The following is an 18778-nucleotide window of genomic DNA, read 5'->3' on the forward strand; positions in this document are numbered from 1 at the left end:
TTCTGTTTGTAATCTTATGGGTTAGAGAAGAGTGCCTGATACTGCAATGCAGAAACTTTGGCTCTGGCTCTCGGTCCACATCTCAAAAAAGATATAGTGGAATTAGAAAAGGTCCAGAAAATGATAAAAAAGGATGGGATGACTTTTCTCTATGAAGAAAGGCCAAAGTGGCTTAGGCTCTTCTCCAAGCCGCTTTAGCCTTTCCTCATAGCTTGGAGAAGAGACAGCTGAAGGGAGATATGATAGAGGTCTATGAAATACTGAGTGAAGTGGAATGGGTAGACGTGAATTGCTTGTTTACTCTTTCTAAAAATACGGACTAGGGGGCACGCAATGAATCTACTAAGTAGTAAATTTAAAACAAACCATGGACTATATTTCTTCACTCAACATGTAATTAAACTCTTGAATTCGTTGCCAGAGAATGTGTTGAAAGCAGTTAGCTTAGCGGGGTTTAAAAAAGATTTGGATAACTTCCCAAAAGAAAAGTCCATAAGCCATTATTAGGATGGACTTGGGGAAATCCACTGCTTATTTTTTAGGATAAGCAGCATAAGTACATAAGTAATGCCATACTGGGAAAAGACCAAGGGTCCATCGAGCCCAGCATCTTGTCCACGACAGCGGCCAATCCAGGCCAAGGGCACCTGGCATGCTTCCCAAATGTACAATGTATTGTACTGTTTTGGGATCTTGCCAGGGTACTTGTGACCTGGATTGGCCACTGTTGGGAACAGGATGCTGGGCTTGATGTCCCACTATGGCAGTACTTATGTTCTTATTATGTTTCTCCATCCCAAGCCAGCCATAGGCAGTGGTCACAGGCCCTGTGCGAGGATGGCTACTAAACACTGGCTAAGTAGAGTTGAGAGAGAGGAAAATGGAAGGAAGAAAACTTGGGAAGATGTAAATGGAGGCTTACAGTACACAATCCAAGCAGAGAGTTAACTGCTTGAGCAGAAGCCCAGAGGAGTAGAAGGAATTTGCCAGATGACAAATTATGTACAGCAATGTGTATTGGGTCAAATAATAAGGAAAAGGAGGCCTGTGAATAATCCCACAGTTGAATGCAATCAATGACTTTAGAGCTGATGCAGTTCCAAACTAAGGATAGGTTCTGCTGCTCCCACACATCCATGCACATGCTGTGCACAGCCTTGCACTCTCTATCATTCATTCAGCCATTACTGGCACCCTTACTTACACTTCAACCTTTACTTAAAGGTTGTGACCTTTGCTGGGATTATTATAAGTAACGGGCCTTGTAAGTGCTGACTCAGGTTACTGCTCAGTGCAAGCAAGTCCTACAGTTACTCCTGAGACATCCCACTGCAGCTCTCACAACTCCTGGAATACAGTTAGTTAATGGGATACACAGTTCCTGGAGGAAGTTCTGAAAATGCAGCTTCCTGTAAATTAACTTAATGTATCTTAATTCTCAGCTAGTTGCCAAACTTCCAGTTTTACTGCATTGTACCATCTGATTTTCTTGCAAGTAAAACTAGGCCTGAATCATCTTTGGTGGCCCTGCTGTGAGTGGACTCTTCTGGTAGGGGAAGAAGCTGCTAAAAGCTTTGAGCAAACCCTTCTGTGTCTCAGAAGCTGTAGAATAGCAATCAATGGAGCAATGCTTGTCACTCAACTGGCCCAGCCGGCAAGGAGGCTGGATCTTCCATCAGGAATAGTGCCTCCCCTTAACTCGCTGTATTGTAGAAATGTGAGCTTCCTCATTGGGGTGCCCCCTCTGCTGTCAGCAGTGTCAACTTTCTCACAGCAGTGTCCCTCTTGGCCAGGCCATGGTAGTGTGACCTTCCTGGGTGCAGATCCACCTGTCAGCAGTACCAGCTTCCTCACTGCAGTATTCTTCTTAGGCCCTAGCAGTGACTTTCCTCTCTGCAGAACCCCCCTGTCAGCGGTATCCCTCTTAGTTGGGCTTTGGCAGCATGCGTTTCCTCGCTGTAGTCCCCTGTTAGCAGGAATAGGTTTCTCATAGCAGAGCCCTCTTGTCAGCAGTGTCCCTCTTAGACAGGCCCTCAATGCAGGGCCACCTGTCAGCAGCACCAGCTTTCTCAAAGCACTCTTAACAATTCTCTTCTTAAAGGGAGGGGGGTATTTGTACCCCTGAGCTTGCTGCTTGTCCACAACATTGACAGCATAAATTTTCTCACAGGTGCTGTCCCCCCCCCCCCCCCCTTTAATTCTGTAGTTCATATCTGGTGTTTGCCAAGTGGAGTGAGGCATGCAGGGAAGGGGGTTGCATAATTACCGTCTAACTCCTAGTAGAGGCTATGCCCAAGTTTTCCGAGAAGGGGAACGCTGACATTGGCTTTAACTATAGGACCAGAAACTAAGGAATGGGCCAGCCAATAAGCTGCTTTTGTAGTGACCTCCCCTCTCCAAAAAAAATAGCAGCCCTACTCGTACACCAGGTGCAATTGAAGCTGATCCAGTCCTGGTTTTACCCTGATGCTTGCTGGGAAATATTGACTTGCTTTTCAGGACAACTCCATGGATTAGCCTGGGAGAGGAACCAGTAAATCACTCTAAATCCTAAGTCCTAGAGTTTTGGTGGGAAAGGAAGGCCGATTCCTTCTGAGACTTGCTCCTCTGGGGGTCCCCTCATAGTTCCTTGCTGGTGGGAAGGGAAGGAGGACAGATTGTATTTAAAGTGTTTATGCAAATAGGTAAAACTAAAGACATTGTACCTTAAACTATACCTGCAATTGTGTTTTCTTTTATTGTAGGAAAAAGCCACCTGCGGGGAGGGGGTGAAGAGAGAGCCTCAGTTCTTGGTACTTGGGCTAGTTCATGACTGTTCTAGGCCAGGGGGGAGCATTAGGTTCCACTCTAGTAAAAGACAGCCATCTCCTCATTTTAGGAGGGAAACACAGCCCCCTTCAACCCCACCCCCCAGAATTTTGAATAGAATCTCTTGGATTTGAGTTGAGACCATACAAACAGAATCCTTTACCTCATCACACATGCAGATCCCAGGCAGACGCTCTCCAAATTCAGAATAAGGGACCGAAACTAGAACTTTTTCACAACACCTTACCCAGCACCTTACATCTAAACCATACACCCGATTATTGAATGTACTTAAGATAATGTATTGACTGCATCACAACAATACTCTGTAAGCCACATTGAGCCTGCAAAAAGGTGGGATAATGTGGGGTACGAATGCAATAAATAATAACTAGAAATATGCAGACAAAATTGAATTAAACATCCCAGGAATCCAGACTCTCATGCAGAGCTGGTTGGCAGCAGAGAGATTCCTGGCTGTCTCTTGGCCTGAGGCTCCTTTTTTTTTTTTTACAGGCGCTTCTAATCTGTGATTTAGGGCTGCACGTAGGCTGCAGAGAGGAGAGGGGGAGGAGGGGTGTGTCTTTAGGCTGAGACTTGATCTGAGAGAGCTGGAGGAGGAGTGGTCTGAGCACAGGCAGTTGGGTTATAAAAGGAGTCAGCCCTGGGCCCCTCCCTGCCTTCTGCCAGCCACAGTCGCACAGCACAGGTATAGCTCTGGGGCTCATGGTGGGTGGGGGGGTTGCTAGAGATCCTTTAACCTTTGAGTAGATTGGGAAGAGCCTCCCACGCATGGAAGCATAAGGTGGGGCGGGCACCGTCCAGGTCCCCAGGCAGATGTTGCTTTTTCTATATTTGATCCCTGAGTCAAGGTGGGTGGGGGCCTCATACCGGTGCTGTAAGAGTTCCCTAGAGAAAGGGGAATGTGCTGGTCTAGATTTATAATGTAGGGGGGGGCAGGTAGTAACACATTCTAACTCTTGCTTTTTGGTATCTTTCAGGAGCACCTTTCAGAGAAAAACATGGTGAAAGTCGGTATAAATGGGTGAGTAGCTCCCCCCCCCCCCCCCCCCCCCCACCATGTGACTGGTGTAGCCAGAATTTTCCAAAATTGGAAGTGTAGCATTCAGGTTGCAGATGTCGGGCCCCTGTGCACTGTGGGATTTGTAGTTCTGCTGACAGGAAGCCATTAAATGCAGGGCTTCCCTCCCTCCATACCTCTCCTTTAGTGAGCTTTGCTTAGAGCCAGGAGGGTAAGGGACAGGCTTCCTACTTCTACCTCTGATACCAGCCTAGGAAGCACAGGCGCCCACCGCCTCCCCCCTCATGTTACAACAGGGAAGAAGTGAGGTCCAGGCTCTCTAACCCCCCTACTCTTATCCCACTGTTGAAGTTAGGGAGGGGTTTTGCATCTGTCATCCTGGTAACCATAGAAATCTTTCCATAGAGCTGACTCTGAAATAGGAGGAGTAGAGGAGGGGGGGGGGGTCAGATTTCTCATGCAGATATAATCATACACACTAGAAGGGATGAAGCAGTAGTAATGTAAATTATTACAAATTGAACCCAGGCCCTGGAGGCGATTTGTCATTCACATGCCTCATTCTTGAATCAGAGATGATTGAGCAGCATTCAGTCAGACTCAGGGCGGTGTCTTCAAAATTTAAATATGGAAGATTTGTGGGTGGATGTGATTGTCTGGAGAAGGTGTTGGAAGAGAATAACTGGGGTTCTGTCCTGAGGCCCTAGGCTAAAATCACAGAAAAATGGAGCTTGAATCCTTCTGTTGCTTGTAGCAGGCTGGAATGGAGGAGCGTGTGGGTGTTGTGCTGGAAAGGGCCCCTCCCTGTTGCAGATCAATTAAGAGCTATGCACTTCTATCCCCCCACCACCACCAGTTCTGCTGTGTCTGGCTAGAGAGTCTCTGGCCTTCCTTTTCAGCTGTCCTGTGCACAAGGACATATGAAGGTCACAGCCTGTTCTTTCAGCTGTCAGTAAGTCTGCAGGCCTGAGCTGGCGCTGGCTTCGCTCGCTGCACATTCTCTCTGGCAGCACCTCTAGCCTCAGCCGCTGATGTATTGAGAGGAAACGGGGGGGGGGGGGGGGTGCAGAGGTTGGATTTCTTCAGTCTCTGGGGGTAAATGGGGTAGGGGAGCTCAGGATGGGTGAAGGGACACCCTGCAGTCTGTGGAGGTGATGCACTCGAGTACCTTCAACCCACAATGATACACTTGTTTTATCTACTCATGGAAGTTTCCACCGTGAGGGGAGTTTAGATGTGTAACAGAGGGAGGAAGCATGGCTTAACCCCATGGGTCCGTTGGAGTCCTTTACAGGAGAGGAAATTAGTCACTTCCTCTGCCTGCTGTAGCTCAAGTCTGGTGTTTCTCCAGAGAAGACTTGCTAATAATGTCAGAAAGCATTTATTCACCATGAAGACTGTGTTTTTGTTTATTTAGTGGGGATTGTTTGTTTGTTTTTTATATGAGAGGCAGTTACATAACAATAAATTGTAGAATAAAGGGAAGGTGAAATGAAAAACAAAACAAGAAAACTCGCTCCCATAATCCTAGTTGTTCCTAGCTTCACCTCCCCCCCACCACCCCCCAAGCACACCGCAACTAACTGTCAGTAAAAACCTGAATTTCCCAGAATTGATCATAATTCTTAAAACAGAAGGGAGGGAATTTCATAACGCAGATGCCAAATAAAAGGCTGATCTACTGCTACTTATCATTTCTATAGCGCTACAAGGCATACGCAGCGCTGTACACTATAAACAAAAAGACAGTCCCTGCTCAAAGAGCTCAGAGCGGATTCCAGGAGGAATCATAAGAAGATTATGGTTTTCCTAGACCAGTGCTTGTCTGTCATTTGTGTCTGTAGCCCCATGATAGGGGCCAAATAAAACTGTGACCCCCCCCCCCCCCCCCCCCCACTGGAAGTGCAGAATAATAAGTACATAAGTATTGGGACAATACCGAAGGTCCATCAAGCCCAGCATCCTGTTTCCAACAGTGGCCAATGCAGGTCACAAGTACCTGGCAGAAATCCAAATAGTAGCAACATTCCATGTAGAATACCAAAAAGTAGCAACATTCCATGTAAAACCAAGAGTAGCAAGATTCTAGAATTATAAAGAATATCATGATTCCATGCAGAATTTCAAAGTATGGCAACATTCCATGTAGAACCCCAAAGAGTAGCAACATTCCATTCAGAATCCCAAGTACATAAGTGTTGCTATACTGGGACAATACCGAAGGTCCATCAAGCCCAGCATCCTGTTTCCAACAGTGGCCAATGCAGGTCACACATACCTGGCAAGATCCCGAAAAACTTCAATACATTTTATGTTGCCACACTTTATTGAAAAGCCAACATATGACAAAAATCAATCAACTCAATAAACAACTAAATATCAGATAACAGTCATATTACCAAACGAGTTGTTATTTACGCTCTATAATTTTAAATCCCCCCTCCCCCCCTTTCCCCCCTCTCTGTTCATAACCCTCCCCTCATGAACTGTATATGAACCCCCCCCAATCGTCCCCTTTCTCTCATACCTTCCCCTCCCAGACTCTCATACCCCCCTCCCTTCCTTACAACCTTGCAACCATACTATCTTCTTAATCTTATGTACTTACCCCCCTCCCCCCCTCTATGCGTGTCAACCATTAATGGGAACAGTGAAATTGAGCATTCATACCATGTACATTTCCAATTCAGACTCAAAGCAAATTGAGGAGCATACTTCTCCCCCGTGGACTATATTGACCCCAGACTGACATGAATTGTTTTTTCCGTTTCGGAGCTCCTTTTGCCTCTCTTGCCTCCCACGTGGCCAACTCGTGTACTTGATTCCTCCAGTGCCAGTACACCGGTGGATCAGGGTCTATCCATCTCTGTAAGATGGTCTTACGCGCTACCAGACATACTTTACGGCACCAGATTCTATTTCCTTTCACCTGAGTTGCAAACGCTAGCTGCGTATCAAGGACATAATGATCCCAGGTTCCCCTTACTGGCGTCTGTGTCGTTTTAGTCATGAAACTCTGGACATGTCTCCAAAACGTGTGTTCCCTTGGGCAGCCCCAGAAAGCGTGATATAAAGTGTGAGGCGTATGATTACATTTAACACAGTTGTCATCACTTGTGGCACTCATGTGTCCCCATTGTTGCCCCAACATATATGCTCTCATAATCACCCTATATCCACAGTCGTTGAACCTCTCATCAATGGTAAGGGTCGGGACACGGCGCAACATTGCTTCAGTGTCCCACCCCCTTATCGGCCTTCCTGACTCTTGTTCCCAGTTTTGTTTGATATATCCTAAGTTTCGTCGGGGGGAGAGTTTCACTAGGGCTCTATAGAGAGTTGAGACTGTCATTCTCCCACGATATCTAAGTTTTGAAAGAATGTGAAAAGTTGAATACATTTTATGATACACCTTTGGAGAGCCCACTCTGGTCATGACCCCAAATGTGTGTTTTGTGGCCCCATTTGGTAAGACTGCCAACTGGATCCAGATTCTCAGGGTAGGGTTGATCCAGTCTTGGGTTTACCTCAGTGCATGCTGGGACTTGTAGTCCTGCTTTTCTTAGGGCATCCAGTGAGGAAATCAGAACTACACATCCTTGCATGCAACAGGGTAAACCCAGGACTGGATCAACCCTGGCCTATGAATCTGGATCCAGTTGGAACTTTACCATTTGCAGGGTCCCAACCCACAATTTGGGAAGCTGTGTCCTAGGCATGTACAAGCCTCTACTGTTCTGATCTCCCAAGATATATCAAGAACTTGAATTTAATGTGAGAAGGAGGCAGAAGCCAACAGGTTTGTCCGAGTAATGGGGTGACACGGTCAAATCTATAAGCTTAATAACAGTGTTCTGGATGACTGTGAATTAAAGATTCAGATGAGCCGTAGTCCAGTTGACTAATTAAAAGAGCAAATACAGACTTCTTTAAAGCCAGTTTATAAAAACCGAGGGAATAGCTTGAATGCTTTGGCGTAGAGCTGCATTAAATAGCATTTTACTATTATTCAAATACGAATGATGGGCTTTAACATAAATAATAAAAAAAGCAACATGAAATCAGAGATTGAGTGTTTTATTTTACCCCAGATTATTTATATTTCAATTTAAACCACTATTCTTCCGAATGTGAATAATGTATTCGGGACCGAATCAAATAACATGTGGAGGAGTGGCCTAGTGGACTTTGGTCCTGGGGAACTGGGTTCAGTTCCCACTGCAGGCACAGGCAGCTCCTTGTGACTCTGGGCAAGTCACTTAACCCTCCATTGCCCCAGGTACAAATAAGTACTTAAGCCGCATTGAGCCTGCCATGTGTGGGAAAGCGCGGGGTACAATATTCGGTACAGCCCTACGGAGCTCCGTGAAGTTTGATTTCACTACTGAAGAAGGCTGTGCTTCAAATGAGGGCTGAGAGTCCCAATAGCAACTCCCAAATACTAAAGTGGGGAGGGGGAGGTGTTGCCGACAAGTATGAGAGACAGAATGTGCTGCCACTTGTCCTTAGACACCCAGGAGGGATTAGCTGGGAGGATGGTGGCATGGTGCCCAGTGCTGGAAGATATAGGGATGTCCCTCCATCTTAATCGGGTCTCTGGGCTGGAGGGTGGGGAAAGTGGCTCTGACCTTCTCAAATGGTGAAGATTTCTTGCTTAGCTAAGTAATGAAAGAAATCTATTTTAAACTGGATTTGAGGCTGGGCAGGAATGCAAGGACTTGACTTAAATTTAGCAATGTGACCTTTTGGGGGAGGTGATCGGAATTGGATAGGTCGGAGCTCAAAGCCAGCTGTGACCTGTACCTAGAGGTCAGTTTCTGTGCTGCACTTTCCACGTGGGTGTCTTTGAGGACGTCAGTTTGTTGTCCCTTTCCTAGATGATGGCAGGTTCTGCTGTGACTTACCTCCGAGGTCCCTACACTGTGTCTTTAAAAACACCTCCCTCATAGGATAGAAACAGGCTTTATCTATAATACCATCTCATTTTTAATTCCTGTTTATGGACTCTGGGAAACCACTTGGAACACTACACAAAGAGGGGGAGCGTCCTTACCCCCATCTAACGTGCTTTTCTCCCCCTCCCTAGATTTGGCCGTATTGGTCGGCTCGTCGCTCGTGCCGCTTTCAACTCGAACAAAGTCGAGATAGTGGCTATCAATGACCCCTTCATTGACCTGGATTACATGGTGAGTGTCTGCATGGAGAGGGAAGGATATGGTTGATATAAATGGGTCTTGGACCCCCCCCCCCCCCCCCCCCCCGCCTGGTTCTGTCCAGGATTGGATTGATGGGAGTTGTAACCTGTGCATTGTGAAGCTGTGATGACCGGTTTCCCCAGCATTGAAAACCTTATGGGTGGGCAGGGCACCCTAGTGCTGGATTTAAGTTATAAAACGACATGGCACAAAAGCCAAACCTTGGGCAGGAAAGAATGACTGTGAGAGTACGGCCACTGCAGGGGTCGGTGTAAAGACTGGGGTGAAAGTGTGGTGGAACTTCCTCCCACATGAGGTTTTCCTTTTGCACTAGTTTGGCAGAAAAAGTTAGTCATCCAGAAGTGAGGATACAGCATCCTGGGCGTGAGGGTGTGTCTGGATAACAGCACAGGGTAGGTATTTGGGGTGCTGCAGGGACTGGATAGGGCATGAAGTGGGTCTGGATAATGGTGCAGGGTGGGTATTTAGCAGGGGCAGACTGACCATTAGGAGAATAGCGCAGGGCCCACAGCAGTAGGGGTCCTACTCTCCCCAGCTTCATCTAGTTTAATCATTTTTGATAGATGGTTAGGAGTCCGTGAATCTTAGTTTTTTCCGGGCCTAGGTTACTGTCAGTCAACCCTTGGTATCTAGGGTGCTGCAGGCATTGGATAGGGCATCCTCAGCATGAGGTAGGTCTGGATAACGGCACAGGGTGGACTGAAGTGGGTGGGGCAAGTAGTGGGATTGATCTTTACTTTGCCTCCCCACAGGTTTACATGTTTAAGTATGACTCCACCCATGGTCGCTTCCATGGCACAGTGAAAGCTGAGAATGGAAAACTCGTTATAAATGGCCACGCAATCACCGTCTTCCAGGAGTGAGTATGAGGCGCATGGTAGGGAGAACTGGCGAGGAAAGTAGACCTTTCACTTAATAACTTTCTAAACAGAAACTCACCTCTTCATCCCTTCTCCCCCTCAGACGTGACCCCAGCCACATCAAATGGGGTGAAGCTGGTGCCACCTACGTGGTAGAGTCAACAGGAGTCTTCACTACCACCGAGAAGGCCTCCGTGAGTACTGCTGGGTTTTAGGGGGGGAAGAGCAGTGCAGAGTTTCCACCACTTCCCAACAAAGGGCCGTTTTGGGGAAGAGATTTTGCTGTGGGGCCTTGTCCTGGGAGTGGGTTATGGGTGGAAGTAATTTTGATTTCTCTCCCACCTCATCTTGCAGGCTCACCTAAAGGGCGGTGCCAAGAGGGTTGTCATCTCTGCTCCCTCAGCCGACGCCCCCATGTTCGTCATGGGTGTCAACCATGAGAAATACGACAACTCTCTGAAAGTGGTGAGGTGAGTGAGAGGAATGGAGGAAAGGATAAGAGGAGATGATGAGTGTAGGGGAGAGGATGTATAGTGTGTCAGCGGGTTCTATATACAAATTGGACTCTGTGATATGTGTATTTTTCACTCTGTATTTATTCAATCTATATTGTAAGCCACATTGAACTCGAGACCTTTTGGGATAATGTGGGATATAATTGTCACAAATAAATAGACATATCAGGGACTGGGGGTGTTTAGTATAGAGCTGTCTGGTTTTTCAGATCAGTCAGCTTTGTATATATAACTTATGCCCTTATTTATGATCTAGTAGGGCAATTAGCTAGTTTGTGTCTTCTTGGTCTTCTCACAGACCATAGACAGGCTTGCTTAGCCCTAGTAATGGGCCATAAACTTTAACAAGTGTCTGTTTGTTTCAAACAGACTCTGAATTAACACAGACATTTTCAGTGAAGGACAAATATGAGTGATAAGTATTCGAGGGAAGGAGGTTACAAAGGGCAAATGATGAATATTTGAGAAAAATATCAAAGAAAAAGAATTATGTAAAGGGAGACCTTAGAGGTCAGAGTTGCAGAATACCAGATGAGAGAAAATATAAGGCATTAAGTGATTGGACAAAATTAGGCTTCAGTAATCTGACAAGCACAGCTTGTGGCAGGCAGGTTTTGTTAAGCTTCCAAAGGAAACAGGAGAGAGAGAGAGATTTTATTTTCCTTATACTGAGAATTGGACTCGCACAAATAAGAATTCAATTTTCTGTAACACTGGGATAAAAGAATTTGTATTGTAACCATTTATTTACTCTAATACATTTTAGCATTATTATGAAAGAGAAAAACTAATCTCCAGAGTGTTTCCTTTACCAGAAGGGCTTTCTTTCAGTTTTCTGTTTTGGTTAGCTTCCTTTTAGAGGCAAGAGGGTTGTTAATACAGGTGGAATGAGGGGTCTGGTCCCCCTTCCTGTATTCAAGCCAAGGTTGAGATACCATCCACTCTATGATCACTACCAGATAAAACTGTGCTTCTTGCCAGTCGAGAACTGTTAAAAAAAAAAAAAAAAAATCACGCTTAAAAAAAACCTAGACTTCAGTTTGCAAATCTCCAGAGCTTAAAAAAAATATATACTATTCTTAAATCTACAAAAAAAAAACCTGCGAGTTATAGACATAAAATGTAAATCATATCCGTTTACACCACTATTACGTCACATGTGACATTTATTCATAAGGGCAGTTAGTTTAAGGTTATCAATTCGATATACCATCTCTTTTGAAGCACGAATTGAGGCGGTTTATGTATAACTAGTCAAGGTTTTTGCACTGTTCCTGATAGGCTCACAATCCAGTATTATATTGTACCTGGGGCAATGGAGGTTTAAGTGACTTGTTCAGGGTCACACAGAGCTGCGGAGGGAATTGAACCCACTGCCGACCATTAGGCAGCAGTGGGAATCGAACCTGGTTCTGCTGCACTAACCATTAGGCCACTCCTGCACATGCACCTTTCTATTGTATACAGGTACTTTCTCTAAGGGCCCGATACTTAGCCTGTGGGGTTGGAGCCCCCAGACATTCAATGCTGGGGCCCACACAGCTCTCGGCATCAACTATACGGGGGTTGGTGGTCACCCAGAAGTTAACCAGGCATCGGCTGATATTCAGATATCTGCTCGGTAGTTACAACAGCCTTTGTGATTACTGAGCTGGTTAGTGGACTGCCCCCCCCCCCCCTGCCCCCAGCCCAGTCGGTTAGCAGTATTAACTAGTTCAGTGCAGCTAAATATCAGGTGCTGGGTCGCTCAGTGGTGGTTAAGGCAGTTAAACCCATTTGAATATTGCTTATCTACTATAATAAAACTCATCCTCAATGTTCTGAGGACACTGACGTCAGTGAAGCCAAGCCCTGACTTCCTTCAAGAAGGTTCGTGGTGGTGAAGCCACCAAAATCGATCCGGGCCCCGCCCTCGAGGGCGGAGCAATGGCAGAACAACGAAGGGGTTGGCAGGGAGGGAGGCGGGGGGAAATCGTTCTGGGCCCCGCCCTCGCATCAAACGTCATGACGTTGGGGGCAGAGCAATGGCAACAACGAAGGGGTTGGCCAGGGAGGGAGGCACGGAGGCGGGGGGAAATTGCTCCGGGCCCTGCCCTCGAGGGCAGAGCAATGGCAGAACAACGAAGGGGTTGGCAGGGAGGGAGGCGGGGGGGAAATCGCTCCGGGCCCCGCCCTCGCGTCAAACGTCATGACGTTGGGGGCGGAGCAATGGCAACAACGAAGGGGTTGGCCAGGGAGGGGGGTGTTGGTGACGAAAATCTTGCTAGCGCCCGTTTCATTTGCTCTGAAACGGGCCTCTTTTACTAGTCTTGTATATTATGCCCATCAGAGGCTGTTGCTTTGCAAAATATTCTGCGTCGGAGGCAGCTATGAGAAATTGGATGAAACGCTCCTGATACAACAGAATGTTTTGCGAAACAAAGGCCTCCGATGGATATAATGTATAAAATAAGCATTTTAATTTCATGTGTGACATAAGTGGTTTAAATGGATAGTAACTAACTATAGCTTGAATTATGGGTATAAATGGACATAATATAACAAGAGGCAGTTTTCAAACCTTTTGCCTGGAGAATTTTTTTTTATTCTGCTATGGTGTGCAATCTGAGGTCTTTGTCCTGTTTTTTTTAAATGGTAGTGTGTGTGCGTGTGATTAATTTTTTTTTCAATATGATTTATTTTGTTCAGTCCTCTATTGGCAAGAAGCAAAGTTTTTTGTTTTTTTTTTTTTTAATCTGGTGGTGATCAAGCTATGGAGTCATTGCTTCTTCCCCAGTCTTTGGTTTTATATTGACCCACCACCACCAGTTTTTGGTCCCATACTGACCTCTGATGGCTGTCTTTCCTTACTGCAGCAATGCCTCCTGCACCACTAATTGTCTGGCTCCACTGGCCAAAGTAATTAATGATAACTTCAAGATCGTGGAGGGGTTGATGGTGAGTACTACCTCCCGTTCTGGGTGTGAGGGGCTGGAGGCGAGTATCTCTGGGTGTTTGGAGCTTAAAGATGAACCGTTTGACATTCTCCTCTCCTCAGACCACTGTCCATGCTTACACTGCCACTCAGAAGACTGTGGATGGCCCATCTGGGAAGTTGTGGCGTGATGGTCGTGGTGCTCACCAGAATATCATCCCAGCCTCCACTGGGGCAGCTAAAGCTGTTGGCAAAGTCATCCCTGAGCTGAATGGGTAAGCAAAGGAGGGGGACAAATGCTGGAGATGGGTGAGGGTGGCGAGAGGAGATGCAAGGCACAGACCCCCTGCTTTTCTCTAATATCCTTTCTCTCCACCCCACTTCCTCCTGCAGAAAACTCACTGGAATGGCGTTCCGTGTCCCAACCCCCAATGTGTCTGTGGTGGATCTCACCTGCCGCTTAGAGAAGCCTGTAAGTACCTGCTGAAAAGGAAGTTTTAGCTCAGCCCATGCAGAAGAATTATTATCCATCAGCTTTCGAGGTCCCTTGCAAAATACCAACCCCCACCCGGGCAGTGGGATCTGCTGCCCCAGAACGAGTTTAGATTTCTTATATTTTTGTTGGTGGGTGTGGGGGGAGGGGGCAGGAGTAAGACATCTTTCATATCTCTTACCCTCTTCTGTAGGCCAAGTATGACGACATCAAGAAAGTGGTGAAGACGGCGGCAGAAGGGCCTATGAAAGGAATCTTGGCCTACACTGAAGACCAGGTAAGGCTGGAGTCTGTATAACCTGTAGCTGAGGGGGGGGGGGGAGGTATGGGGTATAATTTCCCTGGAAACACCCGAGATGTAATGAGCATGTGCTCTTTTTTTTTTTTTTTTTTTTTTTCTTTTTTCTTTATTGATTTTTAAAAAATGAACATTTGGTGTAATTTTAAACCTGCCACATTAGATAGGTTTTTTTTTTTTCTAAACGTCAGTATAGATTAGAGAGAATCTGTTTGTTCCCGTTACATGGTCAGGTTCTGTTTGAAGACCTGTTGATAAAGCTTAATATCAATCATCTTAACCCTATGTCCTTTGTATGTAGAAACAGGCTGCTCTTTCCCCACCTTTTGCCAGTAGCAGTCGGAAGATTTGCTCCCATCGTTTTCAGAGAAGTGGGGGTGTAGAACCGGCTGAAGCAATTTTCTGCCCGCTTTCCTGCTCCAGTGCAGTAATGGTGCTGCCGTGTCACGGCCCTAGAGAAAGAGTTGACATGCTGTAACCAGACATCTCATGAGAGTTTTCCAAATTAACCAGTCATCCTGAGTTGGCCATTCAGGGTGGCGATGGAAATGTCATCTCGGATCCCACTGCTACCATGCTGACAAAACAATTTCTACAAGTGGGTGGGAATAGTCTCAGAGGAAAAGAAGTGGTTTGAGGCTGTCCCTTCTAATCCGATGTTCCCTGCACAGCTCAGTTATACCTGGATTTTCCTTTCCTTCATGCTTTTATCATCTCTCGCATTGATTATTGCAACACTTGTCTATGCTGGAATCACTCAGATTCAAACACGTTGCCTTCAAAACTCAGCTATCCGTCTACTTTTCTGTGCTAAGACTGATCACATTATCCCAATTACACTGGTTACCCATAGCATATAGGTCCTGGTTCACTACCACAAGATTTTACATACTGGAATTCCTTCCTCGCTCTCCTCTTCCATTATCCTTTATTCACCATCCCGGTCCCTTCATTGCCTTAATGCCCATCACCTCGTTCTTACTTCTGCCAGGTCTACCCACTATGAGTCCACCAGATCCTCTGCCTTCTTAGCACCAAAATAATAAAATGACCCCCCCACCCCCTCCTTTAGATCTGACCTTTCCCTCGCATGCTTCAAAGCCTTACTTAAGACTCACTTTTTCAAAGTTCCTTTTAAAATCTCGCTTGAGTGACCCCTCTGGCAGTGCTGGCCTGTCACTGACCCAGTGCCCAGTTAGTATTTTTTGTAATTTAATGTTTTATTTTGGAATGATTTGGCTGCTTTCTTGCAGTGTTTGTTTTCATTGTTTTATTTTTGAATAATTGGGTGCTTGTTTTCTTTTCCTATAATTTATTATAGTTCTTTTCTTTTCATTGTAAATTGCGCTGACCTTTTTTGTAAACGCGGTATATCAAACTATGAAGAAGCATCAACATATTACACCAGAAGGTTTAGGTTCAGCTCAATCCCTCCTCTCATTTGTTTTATGTTCGGAAGCTCCTAGCTACCTTACGATTTGCTTATTCAGGGGGTCTGGCTTCCTCTTCATGTGTTCTAAGGGGCTGCTATAGTCTCTTTTATAACTCTGATTACAGCATTGCCCGGCGTCTTGTTTCGCTTTGAGGAATTCATCTTGAGTTGCTCTTCGGGTGTAGGGTAAAGCACCTTAATTCAGATTACTTTATTGGCATCCAGTTAATTCATGTTTTGCCAGTGTAATAGATACAGTTAGATATTCAGCAAGCTGCTACCTGATTAACTTTGTATTCAATGCAGAGAAGTGGAGTTAAGATCATTTAAGCTGCTGGATGTCCCCCAGTTACAGTCAATCTGTTAGCTTTCAGATTTAGATTTTGCTCACACCTTTTTCAATAGTAGCTCAAGGTGAGTTTCATTCAGGTACTCTGGATATTTCTCTGTCCCAGGAGGGCTCAGAACCTAAGTTTGTACCTGAGGCAATGGAGGGTTAAGTGACTTGCCCAAGATCACAAGGAGCAGCAGTAGGATTTGAACCGGCCACCTCTTGATTTCAAGACTGGGTGCTCTAACTACTAGGCCGCCACTCCACTTCTGTGACCCACTCAATCAAAGTCTAACTATGCCTCCTTCTTCCAACAATTAAGCATTCCATGGGGTGAGGGGGAAATTTAAAATCTAAAAATTGTCCAGGTAACGTTACCTGAATAAATCTTCTGAAGAATAACCTCAAGTTGCCCAAAGGATGATCAGTGTAGTAAATTTAAAACAAATTGGAGAAAAGTTTTCTTCACCCAACGCGTAATTAAACTCTGGGATTCGTGGCCGGAGAACGTGGTGAAGGCGGTTAGCTTAGCAGAGTTTAAAAAGGGGTTAGATGGTTTCCTAAAGGACAAGTCCATAAACCACTACTAATTGGACTTGGAAAAAATCCACAATTCCAGGAATAACATGTATAGAATGTTTGTACGTTTGGGAAGCTTGTCAGGTGCCCTTGGCCTGGATTGGCCGCTGTCGTGGACAGGATGCTGGGCTCGATGGACCCTTGGTCTTTTCCCAGTGTGGCATTACTTATGTACTTATGGTGAAAGAAAGATTTTGCTGTAGCTGTTAAGGCTGTAGGATTCTCTTAAGGCTGCAGTGAGCTCTCGGAGTCCTTCATATGTTAAACCCACCTCATGGCTGGAGGGAGAAAGGAACAGGGTGTGCTTGTCTAGGGCACCTTTATAAATTGAATTCACTGGCTAACACAGTGGTTCCCAAATCTGGTCCTAGAGGCACCCTAGCCAGTCAGGTTTTCAGGACATCCACAATGACAAGAGATGTGGAGGCAGTGCATGCAAATCTCTCTCCTGAATATTCATTGTGGATATCCTGAAAACCTGACTGGCTTGGGAACCACTGGGCTTATCACATCATTGATTCTGCCTTTGAAACTTGAGGGGTGGGAGAAGAGGGAAGTTTATCTTGTGTCTAAATGGTGATCCTCTGCTCTTCACAGGTGGTTTCCAGTGACTTCAATGGTGATCATCATTCCTCTATCTTTGATGCTGGTGCAGGAATTGCCCTGAATGATCACTTTGTGAAGCTCGTATCTTGGTAGGTGCAGGGTGAGCGATGTGGTGGGTGGTTGAGGTCTGAATCTATTTGCTTTGTAATAGAGGCATTCAGATTTACACTCCTGTGCACTCGACACTTGCCAGAACAGTGTGCAGCCAGCTCCAGGATGCAGCACGTTGAATAAAAGCTTTGAGTGCAGAGGAGCCAAGTGGACATTGGCTCAGGGAGGTGTCAGAGAGACAGTGAGTGTTGTGGAAACAGACCACTGCAGTTGCAGGCATTCATCCCTTTCCTCTCTCCTATAGGTATGACAACGAGTTTGGGTACAGCCACCGTGTCGTGGACCTTCTGTGCCATATGGCCACCAAAGAATAAGAGGCAGCGGTTCCAGCCGGCCTGGTAATGCATCACCATCTAATGTGGAAAAACTCATCCCATCCCCCTCCTCACTTCACCTGCCTACCCTTCTCTTTTTCCTGCACCCAGTTGGTGCTTAGATCCTGGCCCCTGGGCCTGCAGGCTCACCTCTCTCCACCTCCTTCCCTGTGTATAGGGGACAGGGGATGCTCTGTTAGATGCTCCTGTGTATAATAAAAGGTTAACACGGTGTTGTGTCCTGTCCTGTCTCTACTGCTCCTGCTGTGGGGTTGGGAAAGGGAGGGTTACTCTACACGCCGCCCTGTATCTGTTATGTTGACGGCAGCTATAAGACCTTTTTACACCCTAGATGGGTTTAAAATAGACTAGAGACTGCATGAGCTACAGCTGCCAATGACAGTACAGAGGGAGGGTATGAGCACTGATACAGCCCCCCCCCCCCCCCCAAAAAAAAAAAAAAAACCCATCACAAGAAGTGGTACAGTGAGCTAGAATTCTACCTAATCTAATAAGACTTATTCTAGTGGGGAATTGTATCATCAATAAAATGCACCAAACCAAGTCCTCAGAACTTAATAAATGGAAAGGTTTTCAATTTATTTCAGAATCGTACATTGTTTGATCCAACTCAAATGTATTGAGGCAGATTGTTCCAAATAGAAATAGCATGAAAAGAAAACATGGTATCAAGTTGTCAGTTGTATCATAGTCCTTTAATAATAGGATACCTTAATAAGAAGGTTTCATGTACCTGAGATGAAGAAAAAAATTATTGAGATGAGTTGGATCAATAAATCCAGTGAATTAATTTGCAAAATATGAAAAACCATACATGCTATTTAGAAAGGAACAGGACCACGACAGCTCCAGCACAAGAAGTGGCACAAATCCTATATTCCTCAGCAATCCTCCAAGGCGCTTGGGTTATGCACTTCTACCAGCAGAGGAAGACTGAGAACACTAAAACTTCTTATACAAGTAGCCTGTGCAGACCTTCTGCTAACCAGTAAAACAGTAACAAAGCAGAGGAACAAAAACCTCCACCTAAACCACTGAATCCACACTCAGATCTCCTCCCCTTAAGACGGGGGAATTCAACTGCAGATGGGCACAAACGGTACCACAAACTGCCCTTAGTAAAACTCCAGGACCCAAATCACAGGAGCTACTAGAAAGTCTAAAGAAATTATCATACTGAACTGTCCAATACAGTGGGTGGGCTCTTGAACGGTCTGGAGGATCTAGAGGAAAGAAAA

At 45.7% G+C, this 18778-nt stretch overlaps 1 protein-coding gene across 1 annotated transcript in view; it reads left to right on the forward strand.

Moving 5' to 3' along the window:
- The window catches only part of GAPDH (glyceraldehyde-3-phosphate dehydrogenase), a 34956-nt gene extending 17205 nt beyond the window's left edge, over positions 1 to 17751 (forward strand). The window contains exons 3-14 of the mRNA XM_030187888.1: positions 3507 to 3517; positions 3810 to 3853; positions 8937 to 9036; positions 9819 to 9925; positions 10030 to 10120; positions 10281 to 10396; positions 13297 to 13378; positions 13479 to 13630; positions 13749 to 13827; positions 14042 to 14125; positions 17086 to 17183; positions 17450 to 17751. Of these exons, the coding sequence (XP_030043748.1) occupies positions 3831 to 3853; positions 8937 to 9036; positions 9819 to 9925; positions 10030 to 10120; positions 10281 to 10396; positions 13297 to 13378; positions 13479 to 13630; positions 13749 to 13827; positions 14042 to 14125; positions 17086 to 17183; positions 17450 to 17519 (1002 nt within the window). The 5' untranslated portion in view covers positions 3507 to 3517; positions 3810 to 3830 and the 3' untranslated portion in view covers positions 17520 to 17751. The remainder of the gene's footprint in view (positions 1 to 3506; positions 3518 to 3809; positions 3854 to 8936; positions 9037 to 9818; positions 9926 to 10029; positions 10121 to 10280; positions 10397 to 13296; positions 13379 to 13478; positions 13631 to 13748; positions 13828 to 14041; positions 14126 to 17085; positions 17184 to 17449) is intronic.
- The last annotated feature ends 1027 nt before the right edge of the window (positions 17752 to 18778 follow it).

This window comes from Microcaecilia unicolor, chromosome 14 (assembly GCF_901765095.1).
Source record: "Microcaecilia unicolor chromosome 14, aMicUni1.1, whole genome shotgun sequence".
NCBI classification, from domain to species: domain Eukaryota; kingdom Metazoa; phylum Chordata; class Amphibia; order Gymnophiona; family Siphonopidae; genus Microcaecilia; species Microcaecilia unicolor.